Raw genomic sequence first — 20,301 nt, 5'->3', positions numbered from 1 at the left:
TGTGGGGTTGTGTATGTGTGTGTTGCGTGATCTGGTGACACAGTCATGGTGACAGCCATGCTCTCAATGATGGAATAACCTTTCTGGCCTCCCAGTACTGGTGGAATAAGAATGGATCTACTAGCCATGGAACTGCATGACCCCTTCAACGACTTAAATGTCTTTCCTTCCTACCTCTCCTTGATAAACGCACTGATCTACCGGGACGGGGTTGTTGAAACCTGCCTATTCACCTATCCATTTGTGTTGGATCTGAGACACAAATAACACAAACATGGATTTGGAAGGTAAATGCACTTTAATTACGATCCACACCTGCTGGCAGCCCCAGACGAATGGAAGGAGAGAGAGGACAAATAGCGCAAAGTAAAACAGCGACATTCCGAGACAAACCACAGTACAAAAAAAAAAACAATATCAATATGTACAACATATATACAACAGAGCTATTTTACACACAGGTATAAAAAACATTTGACATCTTTGACAACCGCAGTGTGTTACAGAGACCGCACAGGCAACAGTGTTGTGTTTTAACTCCGTTCTCTCATGGTTCAAATGGATTGGGGTCAGGCTCTACTCTCTTGTCTGACCTTTCCCTCTTTTTTTAAAATTATTATTTTTTTTAAATCTAAAGCTTGCATTCATTGATTCTTTTTTTGCTCTTTTGTTGCTCCTTCAGTCATTTTCTCTCTCCCTCCTGGCAACAGGCATGATGGTCTGTAATGCTTATCACACACACACCTCGCACTGTCACGCGTACACACACCTCGCACTGGCACGCGTACACACACCTCGCACTGACACACGCAGACACAAAGACACACACACACACACACAATAATTACACCACAGTTTATCCTTCAATAATTCATGTGGAAATGGACTAATTGGAATTAAAAACCACTTTGCCCTTCCCTCGCATCCCCTGTCAGTTGCCTTCCAGCCCAGGAGGCCACAGTGCAGGGCCACAGTCTCTGTAGAGGTCCAGTTACATATGTCGGTGACAGGCCATCTAGGCCTTCCAGGGCAACCAGGGCAGTGGGGTGCCTACAGAGGGATATTAACACCTGGGGAATGGCTCAAATGGCTCCTCACAGTTGTTCCCATAAAACACAGAGACACTCAGACACAAGCCAGACTCTAACTCAAGGCCAACCTTCATAAGATTAGCTCCAGGGTCAGCAGGTCAGAAGTGCATGATGTCATAAGTCGGAGGTTAAAGTTCACCGCCATGCTGTTTCTTGATGATCTGCTTAGCTACCCCGTAGGCCCAGCATTCTACACCAATAATATATGCTATTTAGCAGATGACAATCTCAGCTCACAAAAGATGAGGAGTCAACTCAGAGAGGGATGGGTCGGGTGAGGTCATCACCACAGGAACCTATGCAGCATGGCACAGCGCTGGGGTCCAGGGCCAGGCAGAGAGAAGTGGGTGCAAAATAATAAAAGCCTCTGACAGTTCAAAGGTCACACCTCCAGTTCCTGATTGTCTGAGTAGTGGAAGCGGTTGAGCTTCTCCCTCTCCAGGTTGGAGATGTCCTGTTTGGCGGCGGGGGTTGAGGGTTTGAGTGCAGGGGAGGGGTGTGAGGGGGCTGGGGAGGGGGCAGAGTGAGCTCGATCTCCTCGCAGCAGCGCAGTACAGGGACAGGGGTGTGGGCGGTGGTGTTGGGGGTAAGAGGGGGCAGGAGGGGCGCGGGGCGGTCCAGGTTTCGGACGAGGGTGACAAACTCCCTCTGGTTGTTGATGCCCTCCTCCTGGGGCCCGCCCTGCGTTTTTTTCCGTCGTCGGTGGAGGCGGGAGAGGAAGAGAGCGCAAGCTGCGCAGCCGCACGCCATTAGTAACGCTGACACACCCACCAACACCATGTAGAGATTGACCCCTCCACGAGCCGGGTCTGACATGGCACCTAGTGAGAGACAGAGAGAAATAAAGAGAGAGAGAGAGAGGGAGACACGTTAGTTAGTTCGTTAGTTAACAAACACACCTATACACATACATAATGTGAAAAGAAATCTCATCCCACTTCACCTCACCTGGACAGTGTTGGCCATGACAGGGGTCCTTAAGGCTTGTGCACTCGTTACCATAGTAACCCTCGGGGCAGGCACACATGTACCCCCCCTCGGTGCTCCGACAGGACACCCCCTGCTGGCATGGGTTGGGATTGCACAGATCAACCACCACCTGGACAATATGAACAAGAACAAAATATGTGAGGAGGATACAGAAAGCCAATGGGAAGATGACGAATCTGAGAATGGAGTCTGACCTCGCAGTACGTCCCTGAGTAGCCGATGGGACAGCTACACAGCTCCGCCCTGCCCTCCTTGTCCACACACTGGCCTCCATGCTGACAGGGGGTGCTGTCACAGGGACTGGGGCCAGTCTGGCAGTGCTTCCCAGAGAAACCAGGCACACACAGGCAGCGTGAGCCTGACACAGAGTCCTCACAGTGACCTCCGTTTAGACACAACCCCTGGCAACTGCTGTTCCCTACAGAGCAGAGAGACATCTAGATCAGCACACTCAATCACATAGACACACACCCACACACACACGCACACCATCTTTCTCCATCCTTGACCTTGACCGTATACTCACTGATGTCACAGTTTGGCCCGGCCCAGCCTGGCAGGCAATCACACAGGTATCCACCAATCAGATTACGGCAGGAGCGGGCATGGACACACACACCCATGTCACACTCGTTGGTGTCTGTGGAGAGAGATGGGAAGTGGAGAGAGAGAGAAAACCCATCAATAAAATCACTGGCGGGGTCTCGGGACAATTTTTTTTAGCTTGAGCCAATTTAAAGCAGCGGCCCTTTTGTAAGAGTCTGGCACAACTCACATCTACACGGTCACATATACAGAGAGCAATAACACCTTTTCAAAAGAGAAATGACAAAGGCTGTGGTCGCTGAAATGTTAGCCCAATAAAGTTCAATCAAGCCAGAGGCTGTGTGTGCGTGTGTGCGTGCGCGTCTCTGTCTGTGTGTCTCTGTGTGTGTGTCTCTGTGTGTGGGCGTCTCATCTCCTACAAAGAGACCCCAGGGAGCTGAACCACTTCCGGTGTGGCTATAGAAGCAATAGTGTCGCTGTCACCTCCTCCACCTGACTCCAGAGTGTTGGTGCTGAGAGAGACCCCTCAGGGTGGTCTCTGATAGCAGGGGGGGATGAAGGTGTGACAACGTCAATTAGGAGACAGGAAGCATTCAGGTAATAGAAACCCTGCTGCTGTCAGCCCCATAAGGATTTTACCACCAGGAGTGAGAAAGAGCAGAGAGACAGGGAGTGTTGACCTCTGTAGGAACAGAGGGGATTCTCAATGACCCACACAGTGAAGGACTGGGAAGGGCTCAGAGACAGAGAGAGAACTATGTAAAAGTATATTCTCTGTGTGTGTACTGAGTCTGTTTTTCCCAGATGGAGGGTCAGGATTTTGGGGAACCTATCCTGTGGGTCAGAGCTCAAGCCTGGGCTGTGGTGTGTGTGCGTGTGCTGAGTGCAAACAAGTTAAATGTGAGCAATGTACCGCTCGCTATGAAGTGGAGCTGTAGGGGATTATCAGGTGTCAGTGTGACATATGTGTGACAACACAGAGGGATATAAGGAGACTGTCATCTCGAACTATGTCTTCAATGATTATGTTTAAAATATAACCTTTGATTAACTCGGCAAGTCCGATAAGAACAACTTCTTATTTACATTGACGGCCTACCGGGGAACAGTGGGTTAACTGCCTTGTTCAGGAGCAGAGAGACACATTTTTTACCTTGTCAGCTCGGGGATTCAATCTAGCAACCTTTCGGTTACTTGCCCAATGCTCTAACCACTACGCTACGTGCCACGGACACTATGAGCCCCATCCTATGTGTGTGTATGTGTGTGTGTGTGTGTGTGTGTGTGTGTGTGTGTGTGTGTGTGTGAGCGTGCGCGGGCACGTTTAACTTGATTCGATACAAAGCCTCTACTGAAGTATCGTCTGTCATTAGAACTAATATGCATCAGGGCTTTGGGGAATTTCTTCTGAATATGAGAGTGCTTGGGGGGGGGGGGTAATGGACACAGTGTAACATTGTACGCATACCGAGTTTGATCCGGGGACTGGATTCTCTAGCTTGAAGTGCTTTTGTGTGGATATACCGAGACGTATCTATACAGAAGAGATTTCTCTTGTAGATTACTAGTGTTCCATAGCGTCCATCTCACTGACCTAGTCGGCAGGTTCTGCCAGTCCAGCCGGGGGGGCAGAGGCACCGGAACCTCTCTGGAGACTCCTGGCACGTTGCTCCGCGCCCACACGGTTTTGAGTCACACTGCCGCACCACTAAAAAGAGACAGAAGTCAATTCATCAACCGGTTAGATCAACAAAATCATTTGATTATACAGCCAACAATAAAAGATCCAGTGAGCAGTGAATATGAATCAACCAAACAATTTACCAACCAACCAATTGTCGAGTCTGCGATTCGCACTTACCCTTATTCTCTGGAAAGGTTTGTCCTATTATTGCTCGTTTTGTGCGGTTGTTTCGGCTTTCTTATTTGCGCTCATGACGAGTCGTTCTAAGATGGGAGTGTCTGCTAAAAAAGAATTGACTAGAATATAAATGTAAAAATGTAAATGTCTGGGCAGTTGTACGTTGCGTTGTGTTGGCGATACATGTGCGTGTGTGAGTGTGAGTGTGTGTGTGTGTGTGTGTCCCTAGTTGTTCTGTCGGTATGCGAATGCTCCTGCGGGCCTTGTTTTCCTTTCCCCCTATTCTCTTGCTCTGGTTCCTGAGCAAACACTGATAAATAAAATCATCCGCTGCGCATTGTTCACACCTCACCGGATCTCCTAAGCTCGCTTTCCCATCCAGAGGCAGACAGATAGGGGAGCGAGAGATAGGGAGAGAGAGAGAGAGAGAGAGAGGGATAGGGGAGAGGAAGGAGCAGCCACGCCTCGTTCCACTACTCTGGAGAGGAATTCAAAAACAGAGAAAAAGGGGAGGACATAGAGAGAGATTGGGAAGAGAGAAGAGGCTGGGAAGGAGGAAGTGAGAGAGAACGCGTCGGTGGGAAAGAGTGCGGTAGGTAGGGTGAACCCATAGACTGGTAGGTAGGGTGAACCCATAGACTGGTAGGTAGGGTGAACCCATAGACTGGTAGGTAGGGTGAACCCATAGACTGGTAGGTAGGGTGAACCCATAGACTGGTAGGTAGGGTGAACCCATAGACTGGTAGGTAGGGTGAACCCATAGACTGGTAGGTAGGGTGAACCCATAGACTGGTAGGTAGGGTGAACCCATAGACTGGTAGGTAGGGTGAACCCATAGACTGGTAGGTAGGGTGAACCCATAGACTGGTAGGTAGGGTGAACCCATAGACTGGTAGGTAGGGTGAACCCATAGACTGGTAGGGTGTAGACTGGTAGGTAGGGTGAACCCATAGACTGGTAGGTAGGGTGAACCCATAGACTGGTAGGTAGGGTGAACCCATAGACTGGTAGGTAGGGTGAACCCATAGACTGGTAGGTAGGGTGAACCCATAGACTGGTAGGTAGGGTGAACCCATAGACTCATAGACTGGTAGGTAGGGTGAACCCATAGACTGGTAGGTAGGGTGAACCATAGACTGGTAGGTAGGGTGAACCCATAGACTGGTAGGTAGGGTGAACCCATAGACTGGTAGGTAGGGTGAACCCATAGACTGGTAGGTAGGGTGAACCCATAGACTGGTAGGTAGGGTGAACCCATAGACTGGTAGGTAGGGTGAACCCATAGACTGGTAGGTAGGGTGAACCCATAGACTGGTAGGTAGGGTGAACCCATAGGCTGGTAGGTAGGGTGAACCCATAGACTGATAGGTAGGGTGAACCCATAGGCTGGTAGGTAGGGTGAACCCATAGGCTAACATTGGCAGTACGGCAGTCGTCATTTCTCCGTGCACACAGCCACTGTAGCGTACATTTCTCATCTGTCAGCCCCTCTCTCGTAACCTTTCCAATTGACCTAGCCCTGCAGTCATACCAGTTTCCATGATCCTGACCCTGACCCCAGCCCTGCACAGTAACCCAATTCAAAGCCACCACAGCGCAGGGGGAGACTCAATAACAAACAAAGTAACCTCTAATTAATGTTCAATATATAAATCACGTCGAAAAACAGAGCCGTGTTGTGGTTCCCGACATCCATGCCCTAAAACTCGAAACGTTAGTCTGTCCCCCAGAGTGTGTGTTTGTGTGTGTGTGTGTGTGTGTGACTTCATGCTCCCACCCAGTGACAAACAGTAGATAGATAGTTCAACTGTAAGCCATGTTGTCAACAAACGCTCCATGAATAATAGCATTCTAATTGGTATCACAACTACAATGTAATTGCCTTGAGGATTTACATTTCAACATGGGGTCCATTGAGAGCGAGAGAGAGAGACAGAGAGAGAGACAGAGAGAGAGAAAGAGAAAGACTAAATTGCCTTCTTTCTTTGAGCACAGCCAGACTCTCATACTTTCCCACACACTTTAAAGGAAAATAAGCAGTGATACAGACAGACAGACAGACAGACAGACAGACAGACAGACAGACAGACAGACAGGGAGGGAGGGAGGGAGGGAGGGGGAGGGAGGGAGGGAGGGAGGGAGGGAGGGAGGGAGGGAGGGAGACATAGAGTACATGTGGACCCCTCCCTCCCCCTTCCCATTTGTGACTCGGGGCTATGGTTCCCCTCTGTCCTCAACAAGAGAAGGAGATCACCTGTGACACCGTCACCATAGTGAACAAACATGGCGGTGAAAAGAGAGACAGTGGAACGCTGCATGTTTATACAGACATCTCTGAGATACCCGGACGTAAAATGAATGCACGCATGACTGCTTTGGATAACAACTAAAATCATCTGCTAAATGGCAAACATGATATGATTATTATACATGATTATATTATCGTACGCTGTGTGACTGCTTCACACACACACATAAACACACACACACATAAACACACACACACGAGAGATCGCTAGATCTTCAAATCAGAGGCAGGACCAGACTGACACTGTAATCCACCTAAACATTTGTCACCTCAATGCCCCCCCCGCCCCCCCATAATGATGAAGTGGAACATTCTCCAAGCTGTGTGGGCCCCTGTTAACTTGTGGGGAAAAGGGGGAAGGCAGACAGGGGTGATTGGTATTCTAACGAAAGACCAAGCGCCCATCTTACCTTAAATGCTTAAGCCTGTTAGCTAATTGGCTATGTGAGAATCTCCGGCGAAGTTCAAAATATATCCCCACCGCTCCTCATTTACCCTAAACACACCCCATGTTGACATGCGCAGTTTAGCAGGCTCTACCTGTTTTGAAGGGACGCACACACACGTACTAGACTCGCCGAATGGGTCCTGGCTGCCGTGACTGTGCTGACCCGGGCTACTTATCTGAGTCCCACACTAACACGCTCAGGGAAGAACACTCCCTGTTTCTCTGACACACACAACAACTGACTCCATGTTGTTCATGTGTTTGTGGCGGGCATCTGATTACTGCGTTGTTTGTGTCTCATACCGGACACGGATTCGAATCTGGGCATTGGCTCTGCTCCAATCACAACCAGTCGCGGGTAATCTCAGCCGTGCTGATTGGCGCTAATTACCGTCTGCGCAGGTGTGTCCGGTCCAGCTGTCGGCACAGACACAGCTGAAACCCGACGGGTCCTCCGCGCAGGTGGCCCCGTTCGCACAGGGGGAGGAGAGGCACGCATGCTCCACTGAGGAACGGCGGGAGAGACGGGGAAGGGAGAGAGAGAGAGAGAGAGAGAGAGAGAGAGAGAGAGAGTCAAGTCAAACTCAAAGCCAGGCAAATTCAATCATGAACCTGGTCGCTAACTGCCCACGTGCTACAAGTAATGTAACGAACTCACCGATATCACAGTTGCGCCCGCGGAAGCCCTCTTGGCACTCACACTGGTACTCGTTAGGCTCTGTGTTGGAACAGGTGCCCCCATTCTTACAGGGCCGGTGGGTACCGCAGTAGTTCAGATCTGAGAGGTAAAGGGAGATGGGGGAGACGGCAAGGGGGGAGGAGAGAGAGGCAGCAAGAACGAGTGAGAAGGGGTACAGTGGAGGGGGAGAGAGGGGTAGGAAGAGAATGAGGGATGGAGGGATGACAAGAAAGGGTAAAAAGAAGGGAGAGAGAGAAAATGTTACATGGCAGTTGAAATGGGAAGAAAAGTGACAGAGAGGGAACGGGGGAGGAAGATAGAGAACAAAAGAAAAGGATTCCTCTCCCCTCTATGTATTTTCCCGTGTCCTTGATCCGTCTGGTCTCAGAAACAGAGTGGCAATGCTACATTGGTGCGAACACACACACACACACACACACACACACACAGAACAAAGTGTTCTGCGGCAGTCGACACCGAGGCGTCCTCACCAGAAACATAACATAAAACTGATAAAGAGAGAAGGCACACACACACACACTCCCCCCAGAGTGAGTGAGTGAGTGAACCCAGGTCGGTGTGGTGTGGTCCAGGAGAGAAGTTGCCTGCCTGGGGCCTGGGTAAGGGCTCTGTGCATGAAGGAGGGCAGCCAGATTAAAGCCCTACTTTCTAATGAACTCTCTCTCTCTCTCTCTCTCTGCCGTGTTCAGCTCTCTTTGTGACTGAGCCTCTTTACAGGCGACCTGAATGGAGGGACAGGGAGAGGCTCAGTACCCCACTGAGCTAAGCAGGACCCAACCCAGCCCAGCTCACATTCACTTTACCCAAGGCTATCGCCTTTCCCCTCACAATGCTCCGCTGCTGGCCCCTCATGTGGCTCCCAGGGGCTCCCACACTGGGACTCAGGACAATGTTGGGGAGATGTTTCGGTAATGTTGTGGGAAGGGTTTTAGGGTTAATGTAGAGTTACTAGAGTGCCCAGAGGGAGTTGTCTTATCTTATATAGGTGATTAGGGGGCTGTGCCTGGGTAATGATGTGAACCACACCTGTCAACACTCACTCACTCACTCACTCACTCACTCACTCACTCACTCACTCACTCACTCACTCACTCACTCACTCACAGGAAAACAGACTGACGCACAAGCACTCTCAAAGCATGACTTATTCTGACCGACAGTCGACTCTTCTTGAGACAGAAGTTAGTGCGCCACAAACTCACACAAAACCTCACCTTTGTTACACAGCAGGCCTCCCCAGTTGACGTCACACACACACTGCCAGGGTTCAGCGCAGCTGCCATAGACGCAGCCTGGGAACGTCGCACACTGGTCACACAGAGCTCCCTGATAGCCATAGTGACACCTACAAACACACAGAGGGAGAGGGAGAGGGGGGGGTGTTTGATTTTTCAGGCTTTATCGAGGCGAGATACAGGGACGTCTATGATAGTAAATGTACGACAGCAAGGAGGAGCAGACTCACTTGCATTCTCCAGGCACAGAGCAGGAGCCGTGGATCTGGTGACACCCCTGTCTACACACCGCTGTAACACAACACACACACACACACACACAGCATTACGTCACCGTTTGTCAGGTCAGAGTCAGCCCGATAGACATTACAGACGCCACTCAACACAGTCCCTACGTGCCGACCAAGAGTACAAAATAACGCCGTCATTGAAGAAGCACAACACACCTCCACCGCAACAGTACACGGCATCACGGTTACCATTTACGGTAACGTTCAGTGCTCTCCACACTCGACACCCTCTGTGAAGGTGAACGGAAAGGCTCTGGAGCAACGAACCGCCCTTGCTGTCTCTGCCTGGCCGGTTCCCCTCTTTCCACTGGGATTCTCTGCCTCTAACCCAAATTACATGGGCTGAGTCACTGGCTTACCGGGGCTCTCTCATGCCGTCCCTGGAAGGGGTGCGTCACCTGAGTGGGTTGATTCACTGATGTGGTCATCCTGTCTGGGTTGGCGCCCCCCTTGGGTTGTGCCGTGACGGAGATCTTTGTGGGCTATACTCAGCCTTGTCTCAGGATGGTAAGTTGGTGGTTGAAGATATCCCTCTAGTGGTGTGGGGGCTGTGCTTTGGCAAAGTGGGTGGGGTTATATCCTTCCTGTTTGGCCCTGTCCGGGGGTGTCCTTGGATGGGGCCACAGTGTCTCCTGACCCCTCCTGTCTCAGCCTCCAGTATTTATGCTGCAGTAGTTTATGTGTCGGGGGGCTAGGGTCAGTTTTTTATATCTGGAGTACCTCTCCTGTCCTATTCGGTGTCCTGTGTGAATTTAAGTGTGCTTTCTCTAATTCTCTCTCTTTCTCTCTCTCTCTCTCTCTCTCTCTCGGAGGACCTGAGCCCTAGGACCATGCCCCAGGACTACCTGACATGATGACTCCTTGCTGTCCCCAGTCCACCTGGCCGTGCTGCTGCTCCAGTTTCAACTGTTCTGCCTTATTTTTATTCGACCATGCTGGTCATTTATGAACATTTGAACATCTTGGCCATGTTCTGTTATAATCTCCACCCGGCACAGCCAGAAGAGGACTGGCCACCCCACATAGCCTGGTTCCTCTCTAGGTTTCTTCCTAGGTTTTGGCCTTTCTAGGGAGATTTTCCTAGCCACCGTGCTTCTACACCTGCATTGCTTGCTGTTTGGGGTTTTAGGCTGGGTTTCTGTACAGCACTTTGAGATATCAGCTGATGTACGAAGGGCTATATAAATAAATTTGATTTGATTTGATTTGTCCCTCTGGGGACAAACTTCACTCAGCAAATGATGCCACTTCCTGTATTCGTCCAGTCCAGTCAGCGCCGTACTGAGGCGGAAGTGAGATGGGACTGAGGAGGGCGGTAGCGGGAGGGAGGGAGGGCCACGGGATGTCATTACTCCAGGCTCATATCCTCCATAGTTTCCGCCATCATTTCTTTGACCATCATTTCTCACCTCAGCAAGACTGCTGCTTCGGGTCAGAGGTCAGAGTGGGAGGTCGCCTTACTGTTTACTCACAGGCCGGAATCATGCCGATAATGTGACTCTATAAATAAACTGTCAGGACATTTTAGGGGTTAAGGGGGATTTTAAAGGCTTGATGGTTATCACCTTGGGTATTACCTTGGCATAACGCAGAAACAATAGGAATTGACATACGCAGGCTAAGGCCACATTAGAAGCGTTTTCTACCGACTTCCGCTGTCCTCTAAGAGTTGCTGAGGGTCCTCTTCACTAGTGGAAGTCCAACAGAATATCAGACACACAAACAAACCCTTGTCCACCACCAGGTAACCTTCGCTCACCTTCTTGACACTCCGGCCCGGTCCAGCCCTCCTTGCAGACCTTGATGCCGCTGAGGTCACAGCCAAAGTGTCCGAAGAAGTCGTCCCGGGGCCGGCAGAACTTGTTGCAGAAGGGGCCGTAGTAGTTGAGGTCACAGCGGTACCGCAGGCGGTACTCCAGGCTGAGCGGGCGTCCGTGGTGGCGGTACGTCTGCCACTGCTCGCCGGGATTCAACATGGAGGACAGGAGGACACGCTCGATCAGACCAGCCTGACCTGGAGGAGAGAGCGAGACAGGGGTAGAGGTAGAAAGAGAGAGAGAGAGAGACACAGAGATAGAGAGTTAGATTTGCCCTGAGAGAAAGACAGTAGAGAAGAGACGGTGTTTGGGTGAAGGGAGAAGCTAAAGGGAAGAGAGAGAGAGAATGAAAAGGGACAGAGGCTCACAACACCCTGCGTGGTGGTGACATGTTGCGAGAGCTACTGATGAGGAGGCGATGACAGGGTGTGGGCAGACGTGGTAGACGGGACAGGGTGAGGGCAGAGGTGGTAGCCAGGGGACAGGGTGAGGGCAGAGGTGGTAGCCAGGGGACAGGGTGAGGGTGAGGGTGCAGAGGGCACAGATGGGTAGGAGGGGGACAGAGTTTGGGTGGTGACATGGTGAGAGAGCTGCTGACCCCGGGGGGATTTACCAGAGGGTCTGTCATCTCCACCTCGGTTATAATCCCCTCTGACAGGGTATTAGCCCACACAAAGCACTGTGTGTGTGTGTGTGTGTGTGTGTGTGTGTGTGTGTGTGTGTGTGTGTGTGTGTGTGTGTGTGTGTGTGTGTGTGTGTGTGTGTGAGATGGAGAGAGAGAGAGAGATGGAGGGAGGGAGATAGAATGTGTGCGTGTGTGTGTGAGAGAGAGAGAGGGAGGAGGGAGATTGTGTGTGTGTGTGTGAGAGAGTGGGAGCGTGTGTGTGAGTGTGTGTGTGTGTGTGTGTGTGTGTGTGTGTGTGTGTGTGTGAGAGAGAGCGAGGGAGGGAGATAGAATGTGTGTGTGTGTGTTTGAGGGAGAGAGAATGTGTGTATATGAGAGAGGGACAGGGACTGTGTGTATGTGTATTTAAAAGGTGGGGAGATGGTGCTAGAGATAGAGAAAGAGAGAATGATGGGCCTAAGAGAGAGAGAGAGAGAGAGGGGGGAGAGAGAGAGAGAGAGATAGAGAGAGAAAGGGAGAGAGAGAAAGGGAGAGAGAGCGAGAGAGCGAGAGAGAGAGAGAGAGAGAGAGAGAGATAATAACACACATAACAAAACTCCTGTTGGAGGGATGAGATCATCTGGGTTTGAAACAAAAGAATGAAAACAGGGGCACATATTGGCTGGTGTGTGTGTGTGTGTGTGTGTTAGAGAGAGGGAGTTTAAAGGGGAGAGGGAACACTGCGGACACTAAGGGTGTTGTTATCCCAGCTACACCCCCCCCCATTCTCCACACATGTGTGTGTTTCTCTGAAGCTCTTGAACTTACTGCTACAGCAGCACACGTTTTTCCATTACTTTTACACCTCTGATGAGTCCAACAGCTAATTTGATCGCCCACGGTAAAGTGGAGGGAGAGAGAGAGAGTCAGAGAGAGAGAGAGAGTGTGTGTGTGAGAAAGTCTGTATGAGAGTATGCAGTATGACTGTCCCGTTAACGTGATGAGATGGGCACCGTTACAACAGGAACAGACGGAGAGAGAGGTCTCAGTGGGGAAGAACAGACACGCACGCACACACACACACACACACACACACACACACACACACACACACACACACACACACACACACGGATCATGTCAGTGGGCAGGAGAGGAAATCTAATCTCACTATAATCTTGTGATTGTGTCCCACTGCTCCGTATTGGATCTGAAGTGTTTGTCCTTGACGGTGTGTAAGAACACACACAGCGCGGGGGGGATAATGCCTCTTTCTACCTTTCAAATCACCTGGGCCAACAAATCGATGAATAGCCTGATACAAGTGAATACATCAACACACAAACACCTTGATATGTGTCCCCAAACACACATTAAAGACAGTGTAGGGGGAGAAAGTGAGAGAGACAGAGAGAGAGAGAGAAAGAGAAAGTGACAGAGAGACAAAGAGAGGGACAGTGAGACAAAGAGACAGAAAGAAAGGGAGAGAACGAGAGAGAAAGAGAGCATGACAGTGAGACAGAGAGACAGAGAGAAAGAGAGCATGACAGAGAGACAGAGAGACAGAAAAAGTGACAGAAAGAAAGGGAGAGAACGAGAGAGAAAGTGACAGTGAGACAAAGAGACAGAGAGACAGAGAGAAAGAGAGAGTGACAGAGAGACAAAGAGACAGGGAGACAGAGAGAAAGAGAGAGTGACAGAGAGACAAAGAGAGGGACAGAGAGGAAAAGAGAGAAAGAAAGGTAGAGAACGAGAGTGAAAGAGAGAGTGACAGTGAGACAGAGACAGAGAGACAGAGAGAAAGAGAGAGTGACAGAGAGACAAAGAGACAGAGAAAGAGAGAGTGACAGAGAGACAAAGAGACAGAGAAAGAGAGAGTGACAGAGAGACAAAGAGACAGGGAGACAGAGAGAAAGAGAGAGTGACAGAGAGACAAAGAGAGGGACAGAGAGGAAAAGAGAGAAAGAAAGGTAGAGAACGAGAGTGAAAGAGAGAGTGACAGTGAGACAGAGACAGAGAGACAGAGAGAAAGAGAGAGTGACAGAGAGACAAAGAGACAGAGAAAGAGAGAGTGACAGAGAGACAAAGAGACAGAGAAAGAGAGAGTGACAGAGAGACAAAGAGACAGAGAGAAAGAGAGAGTGACAGAGAGACAAAGAGACAGAGAGAAAGAGAGACAGAGAGACAAAGAGACAGAGAGACAGAGAGAAAGAGAGAGTGACAGAGAGACAAAGAGACAGAGAGACAGAGAGAAAGAGAGAGTGACAGAGAGACAAAGAGACAGAGAGACAGAGAGAAAGAGAGAGTGACAGTGAGACAAAGAGAGAGAGACAGAGAGAAAGAGAGAGTGACAGAGAGACAAAGAGACAGAGAGACATAGAGAAAGGGAGAGAACGAGAGAGAAAGAGAGAGTGACAGAGAGAGAGTGGGGGGGCGGTTCAAAAAAATATATATTGTTCACATAAAAAAAAAGAGAAAGAGAGAGAATCATCGGGGCACACAACTAGCTCCATTCCAAAGAGTTGATGAAGGTCATTGATGTTCTACAGCATTGTCACTGTGTTCTCCGTCCCTGCCCAAGGACTCTGTGGCTCTGTGTTAGACAGCGACATTACAGTGTTGTAATCCATCCTGATTAGAGCTATGGGGCTGTAAGTCGGGCCCTGACGAGGATGTCTGCGATGGGTTGGAGCTGATCTAAGCTGGGAGCCGGGAAAGGGGCTTTAAACCCAATGTGGAACAAATACAGAATCTTTCAGGAGCTCAGGAGAACGGGGGATAGAGCAAACAAGACGTACAACTGGAGCTGAAGGGCAGAGGGAAAGAGAGATTGGGGGAAGAGGAAAAAGAGGGGGAGAAGGAGGAGTAAGAGGAGGAGGTCTGTGGTTTGGTTCCCAGCCTCTCATTATCTCTCCACTCATCTTTTGGCTGAGTCTGTCTGCAGCCTTTTACTGGGCAGGAGGGGGCAAGAGGAACAAGGGAGACGGGGGGCGGGGGAGGATGAAAGGGAAGGGCTGGGGAACGAGAGGAATGACAAAGGATAGGTGCATCTTTGTGTGTGTGTGCCTTAGTGAGTATGTAATGAGAATTGAAGGGTGCGTTTTAGCGTTTTTGTTACGTTACAGCTTAATCCGAACAAGTATTAAATCGTTTCTTCCCCCGTCAATCTACACACACTACCCCATAACAATGTGGTAAAAACAGGTTTTCATACATTTTTGCTCATTTATAAAAAATAAAAAAGCCTGAAATATCAAATGCACATAAGTATTCAGACCCTTTACTCAGTCCTTTGTTGAAGCACCTTTGGCAGCGCTTACAACATCGAGTCTACTTGGGTATGACGCTACAAGCTTGGCACAGCTGTATTTGGGGAGTTTCTCCCAGTCTTTCTCTGCAGATCCTCTCAAGATCTGTTAGGTTGGATGGGGAGCGTCGCTGCACAGCTTTTTCAGGTCTCTCCAGAGATGTTCGATCGGGTTCAAGTCCGGGCTCTGGCTGGGCCACTCAAGGACATTCAGAGACTTGTCCGGAAGCCACTCCTGCATTCTCTTGGCTGTGTGCTTAGATTTGTTGTCCTGTTGGAAGGTGAACATTCACCGCAGTTTGAGGTCCTGAGCACTCTGGAGCAGGTTTTCATCAGGGATCTCTCTTTGTACTTTGCTCTGTTCATCTTTCCCTCGGTCCTGAATAGTCTCCCAGTCCCTGCCTCTGAAAAACATCCCCACAGCATGATGCTGCCACCACCATGCCTCACAGTAGGGATGGTGCCTGGTTTCCTCCAGACGTGACGTTTGCGGGCTGTCATGTGCCTTTTACTGAGGAGCGGCCTCCATCTGGCCACTCTACCATAAAGGTCTGATTGGTGGAGTGCTGCAGAGATGGTGGTCCTTCTGGAAGGTTCTCCCATCTCCACTGAGGAACTCTAGAGCTCTGTGAGAGTGACCATCGGGTTCTTGGTCACCTCCCTGTCCAAGGCCCTTCTCTTGGTGGTTCCAAACGTCTTCCGTTGAAGAATGATGGAGGCCCGTGTGTTCTTGGGGACCTTCAATGCTGCAGAATTTTTTTGGTACCCTTCCCCAGATCTGTGCCTCAACACAATCCAGTATAGGAGCTCTACAGACAATTCCTTCGACCTTGGTTTTTTCTCTGACATGCTCTGTCAACTATGGGACCTTATATAGACAAGTGTGTGCCTTTCCAAATCATCATTTACCACAGGTGGACTTCAAACAAGTTGTAGAAACATCTCAAGGATGATCAATGGAAACAGGATGCACCTGAGCTCACTACCGAGTTCTAAAGTACATCTGGCAGCAACATCAGCACAAAAACTGTTTGTCGGGAGCTTCGTGAAATGGGTTTCCATGGCCGAGCAGCCGCACACAAACCTAAGATCGCCATGCGCAATGCCAAACGTTGGCTGGAGGGGTGTAAAGCTCGTCGCCATTGGAGCAGTGGAAACGCGTTCTCTGGAGTGATGAAACACGCTTCACCATCTGGCAGTCCGACGGACAAATCTGGGTTTGGCGGATGCCAGGAGAACACTACCATAGTGCCAACTGAAAAGTTTGGTGGAGGAGGAATAATGGTCTGGGGCTGTTTTTCATGGTTCGGGCCCCTTAGTTCCAGGGAAGGGAAATCTTAACGCTTCAGCATAAAATGACGTTCTAGACGATTCTGTGCTTCCGACTTTGGGGCAACAGTTTGGGGAAGGCCCTTTCCTGTTTCAGCATGACAATGCCCCCATGCACCAAGCGAGGTCCATACAGAAACGGTTTGTCTAGATCGGTGTGGAAGAACTTGACTGGCCTTCACAGACTCCTTACGTCAACCCCATCGAACACCTTTGGGATGAATTGGAACGCCGACTGTGAGCCAGGCCTAACCGCCCAACATCAGTGCCTGACCTCACTAATGCTCTTGTCTGAATGGAAGCAAGTCCCCGCAGCCATGTCCCAACATCTAACGAAAAGCCATCCCAGAAGAGTAGAGGCTGTTACAGCAGCAAAGGAGGGACCAACTCCATATTAATGCCCATGATTTTGGAATGAGATGTTCAAAGAGCACATGTCCACATACTTTTGGTCATGTAGTGTGTCTGTCTGTTTTTAGAGAATGCTGCTCATATACCCTATCATGCAGATTTCTCTGATTATGAGCAGAAACAAGGAGCGGAGTCTGAAATGAAAGGGTCTGACTGGGTTGACCTCAGAAACACTAACACACACGTACAGGCACAATTAGAAACACACACACACACCCACAGACACAGACACGTCAAGGCATACAGATTGGCTGCACTGCATCTCCCCTGCACATCGACACACATTCAAAACAGACACATACTGGTTGCACCTCCTTTTCGAGACAGCAAGGGGACCCAGTGAGGACAGAGGGGAACCATAGCCCCGGGTCACAAACGGGAAGGGGGAGGGGAGGGGGCCACATGCACTCTATGTCCCCCTCCCTCCCTGTCTGTCTGTCTGTCTGTCTGTCTGTCTGTATCACTGCTTATTTTCCTTTAAAGTGTGTGGGAAAGTATGAGAGTCTGGCTGTGCTCAAAGAAAGAAGGCAATTTAGTCTGTCTGTCTCTTTCTCTGCTTTTCTCTTTCTCTTTCTCTCTCTCTCACGCACACGCACACACACACACACGCACACGCACACACGCACACGCTCACGCACACACACACACTGTGTAAATTCTCTCTCCAGCCTTACCTGATTCTGATGTTTCGTTGTCATGGTCCAGAGCCTCTAACACCAAGGAGAACGATTTCTGTGGAGGACAAAGAGAGAGAACAAGGTTCAGTCAATTCAGTTTTATCTACGTATGTAGTTCTGATACAAACAGATTTGTTACAAAGTTCTGAACAACAATCTGGCGTAAAAACACCCAAAAGAGCTAGCCAAGAACACATAGTAGCTCACAGAAGGACTACCGATTTAAATGAAACAAATACAACTGCGCAGTGTGAAGAAGAATGTCTTTTTTTTTTTTTTTACTCACAACCAGAAACATCCATAAAATCCATATGGCAGTAGGGATGTGACGGTCATGGGATTTTGGATGATGGTAATAATGGGCCAGCCAAATGACCGTGGACATCGTAATAACAGTTAGAAAAGCAACAAACAAACAAAAAATAATAATAATAAATATACAAATTGAAATGATCTGACACACGTAATCTTCTCCGCTCCTGACTGCATGTGCCGCCATATAAATAGATTGAATAGAACGGACGTCCCCATTCTAGTCATTGATGGCATAATGGGTGGACTGGCTGCCATTGCAAAGTGTACCCATAGCGAAACACCCCAATCCTTATTTTTCTTTCTGGTTACATTACAGTCAATGAACAGAGTAGACCATAATCAGATAGTATTGCATTGGAGAGCCAGTCACGAACTGATTTCTTTTTTTTTTCAATGGTAAACGGCCTGAGTGAACTATCTTAACGTATCCACCATCTTTGGCCGTAGGAGCAAAGCAAGAGGTAAAAGCAGGAAGTGGAGCCATCAATATGTGCTGTGATTGGTTGATTCCACTCAACTGACATTACAAAAAAAAACATTCCATTTCATGAGCCACATCAGTTAACATAATTTGAATGAACATTCTACATTTCAGCAAGGAGCAACAAAGTTTTCAAAAGTCCATGTTACCACTGAAATGGACTCAACCACACGAATGCCAAGCTGTTCCGTCTTCAGGATATACAGTCCCTGAATGTCCTTGAGTGGCCCAGCCAGAGCCCGGACTTGAACCCGATCGAACATCTCTGGAGAGAAAATAGCTGTGCAGCGACGCCTCCCCATCCCACCTGACAGATCTTGAGAGGATCTGCAGAGAAGAATGGGAGAAACTCCCCAAATACAGGTGTGTCAAGCTTGTAGCGTCATACCCAAGAAGACTCGAGGCTGTAATCGCTGCCAAAGGTGCTTCAACAAAGTACTGAGTAAAAAGTCTGAATACTTATGTAAATGTGATATTTCAGTTTTTTATTTGCTGACATTTCTAAAAAAACTGTTTTTGCTTTGTCATTATGGGCTATTGTGTGTAGATTGATGAGGGGGGGAAATGATTTAGTAATTTTAGAATAAGGCTGTAATATAACAAAATGTGGAAAAGGTGAACGGGTCGGAATACTTTCCTGAATGCACTGTATATACAGCGCCCTCCATAATTACTGGGACAGTGAATCATTTTTTTTTTAAAGTATACTCAAAAAGTTTGGATTTGAAATCAAACCATGACTATTAGCTTAAAGTGCAGTCTGCTTTAAGTTGAGGGTAATTTGATAGTCCCCATAGTCCCCCACATTTTAGGGAACCAAAAGTACTGGGACAAATTCACTTATCTGTATTAAAGTAGTAAAGTAGTAAAGTAGTAAAGTAGTCAAATTCACTTATCTGTATTAAAGTAGTAAAGTAGTAAAGTAGTCAAATTCACTTATCTGTATTAAAGTAGTAAAGTAGTAAAGTAGTAAAGTAGTAGTATTTGGTCCAATATTCACAGCACGCAACGACTACATCAAGCTTGTGACTCTACACATTTGTTGTGTTTCAGATTATTTTGTGCCCAATAGAAATTCATGGTTAATTAATTAATTAACCCACAAATATCCTACCCCCCAAGACATGCTAACCTCTCACCATTACAATAACAGGGGAGGTTAGGGGTTAAGTGTCAGCAGCACTGATGTGTTATGCCAAACCTAGCTACCCCAAGGGAGCCATGTTACTCACATCTACGGAGCATTCTGGCAACTTCGCCAGGCCCTTAAGGACAGGGAGGAGGTTAGCATTTTTCCAAAGTTTTGTTCAGAGTAGGAGTGCTGATCTGGGATCAGTTTTGCCTTTTAGATCATAACAAATAATGTTATATGAACAGATCCTAGATCAGCACGGCCCCAGGTATGCTTGTATGATACGACAGAGTGGCGTGAACCATTAGGAATTCAGCACCTTAAAAAAGCAGCAATACAGAGAGAGACAGAGACAGAGAGAGAGACAGAGACAGAGAGAGAGAAGAGACAGAGAGAGAGAGAGACAGAGAGAAGAGAGACAGAGAGAGAGAGAGACAGAGAGAGAGACAGAGAGACAGAGAGAGAGAGAGAGACAGAGAGAGAGAGAGACAGAGAGAGACAGAGAGAGAGACAGAAGAGAGACAGAGAGAAGAGAGAGAGACAGAGAGAGAGAGACAGAGACAGAGAGAGAGACAGAGAGAGACAGAGAGAGAGACAGAGAGAGAGACAGAGACAGAGAGAGAGACAGAGAGACAGAGAGAGACAGAGAGAGAGAGACAGAGAGAGACAGAGAGACAGAGACAGAGACAGAGAGAGACAGAGACAGAGAGACAGAGACAGAGAGAGAGACAGAGAGAGAGACAGAGACAGAGAGAGAGA

General features: G+C 48.8%; 1 protein-coding gene across 1 annotated transcript in view; it reads right to left on the bottom strand.

Moving 5' to 3' along the window:
* Positions 1 to 279: 279 nt before the first annotated feature.
* The window catches only part of LOC112244705 (protein jagged-1b), a 55,882-nt gene continuing 35,860 nt past the window's right edge, over positions 280 to 20,301 (bottom strand). The window contains exons 3-13 of the mRNA XM_042295843.1: positions 17,612 to 17,669; positions 11,229 to 11,483; positions 9,410 to 9,470; positions 9,159 to 9,289; positions 7,903 to 8,022; positions 7,636 to 7,749; positions 4,222 to 4,335; positions 2,608 to 2,721; positions 2,276 to 2,499; positions 2,040 to 2,190; positions 280 to 1,912 (exon numbers count right to left, since the gene is read on the bottom strand). Of these exons, the coding sequence (XP_042151777.1) occupies positions 1,467 to 1,912; positions 2,040 to 2,190; positions 2,276 to 2,499; positions 2,608 to 2,721; positions 4,222 to 4,335; positions 7,636 to 7,749; positions 7,903 to 8,022; positions 9,159 to 9,289; positions 9,410 to 9,470; positions 11,229 to 11,483; positions 17,612 to 17,669 (1,788 nt within the window). The 3' untranslated portion in view covers positions 280 to 1,466. The remainder of the gene's footprint in view (positions 1,913 to 2,039; positions 2,191 to 2,275; positions 2,500 to 2,607; positions 2,722 to 4,221; positions 4,336 to 7,635; positions 7,750 to 7,902; positions 8,023 to 9,158; positions 9,290 to 9,409; positions 9,471 to 11,228; positions 11,484 to 17,611; positions 17,670 to 20,301) is intronic.

The sequence above is a fragment of the Oncorhynchus tshawytscha genome, linkage group LG13 (genome assembly GCF_018296145.1).
Source record: "Oncorhynchus tshawytscha isolate Ot180627B linkage group LG13, Otsh_v2.0, whole genome shotgun sequence".
Lineage (NCBI taxonomy): Eukaryota > Metazoa > Chordata > Actinopteri > Salmoniformes > Salmonidae > Oncorhynchus > Oncorhynchus tshawytscha.
This window is presented reverse-complemented; position numbering and strand designations above follow the sequence as displayed.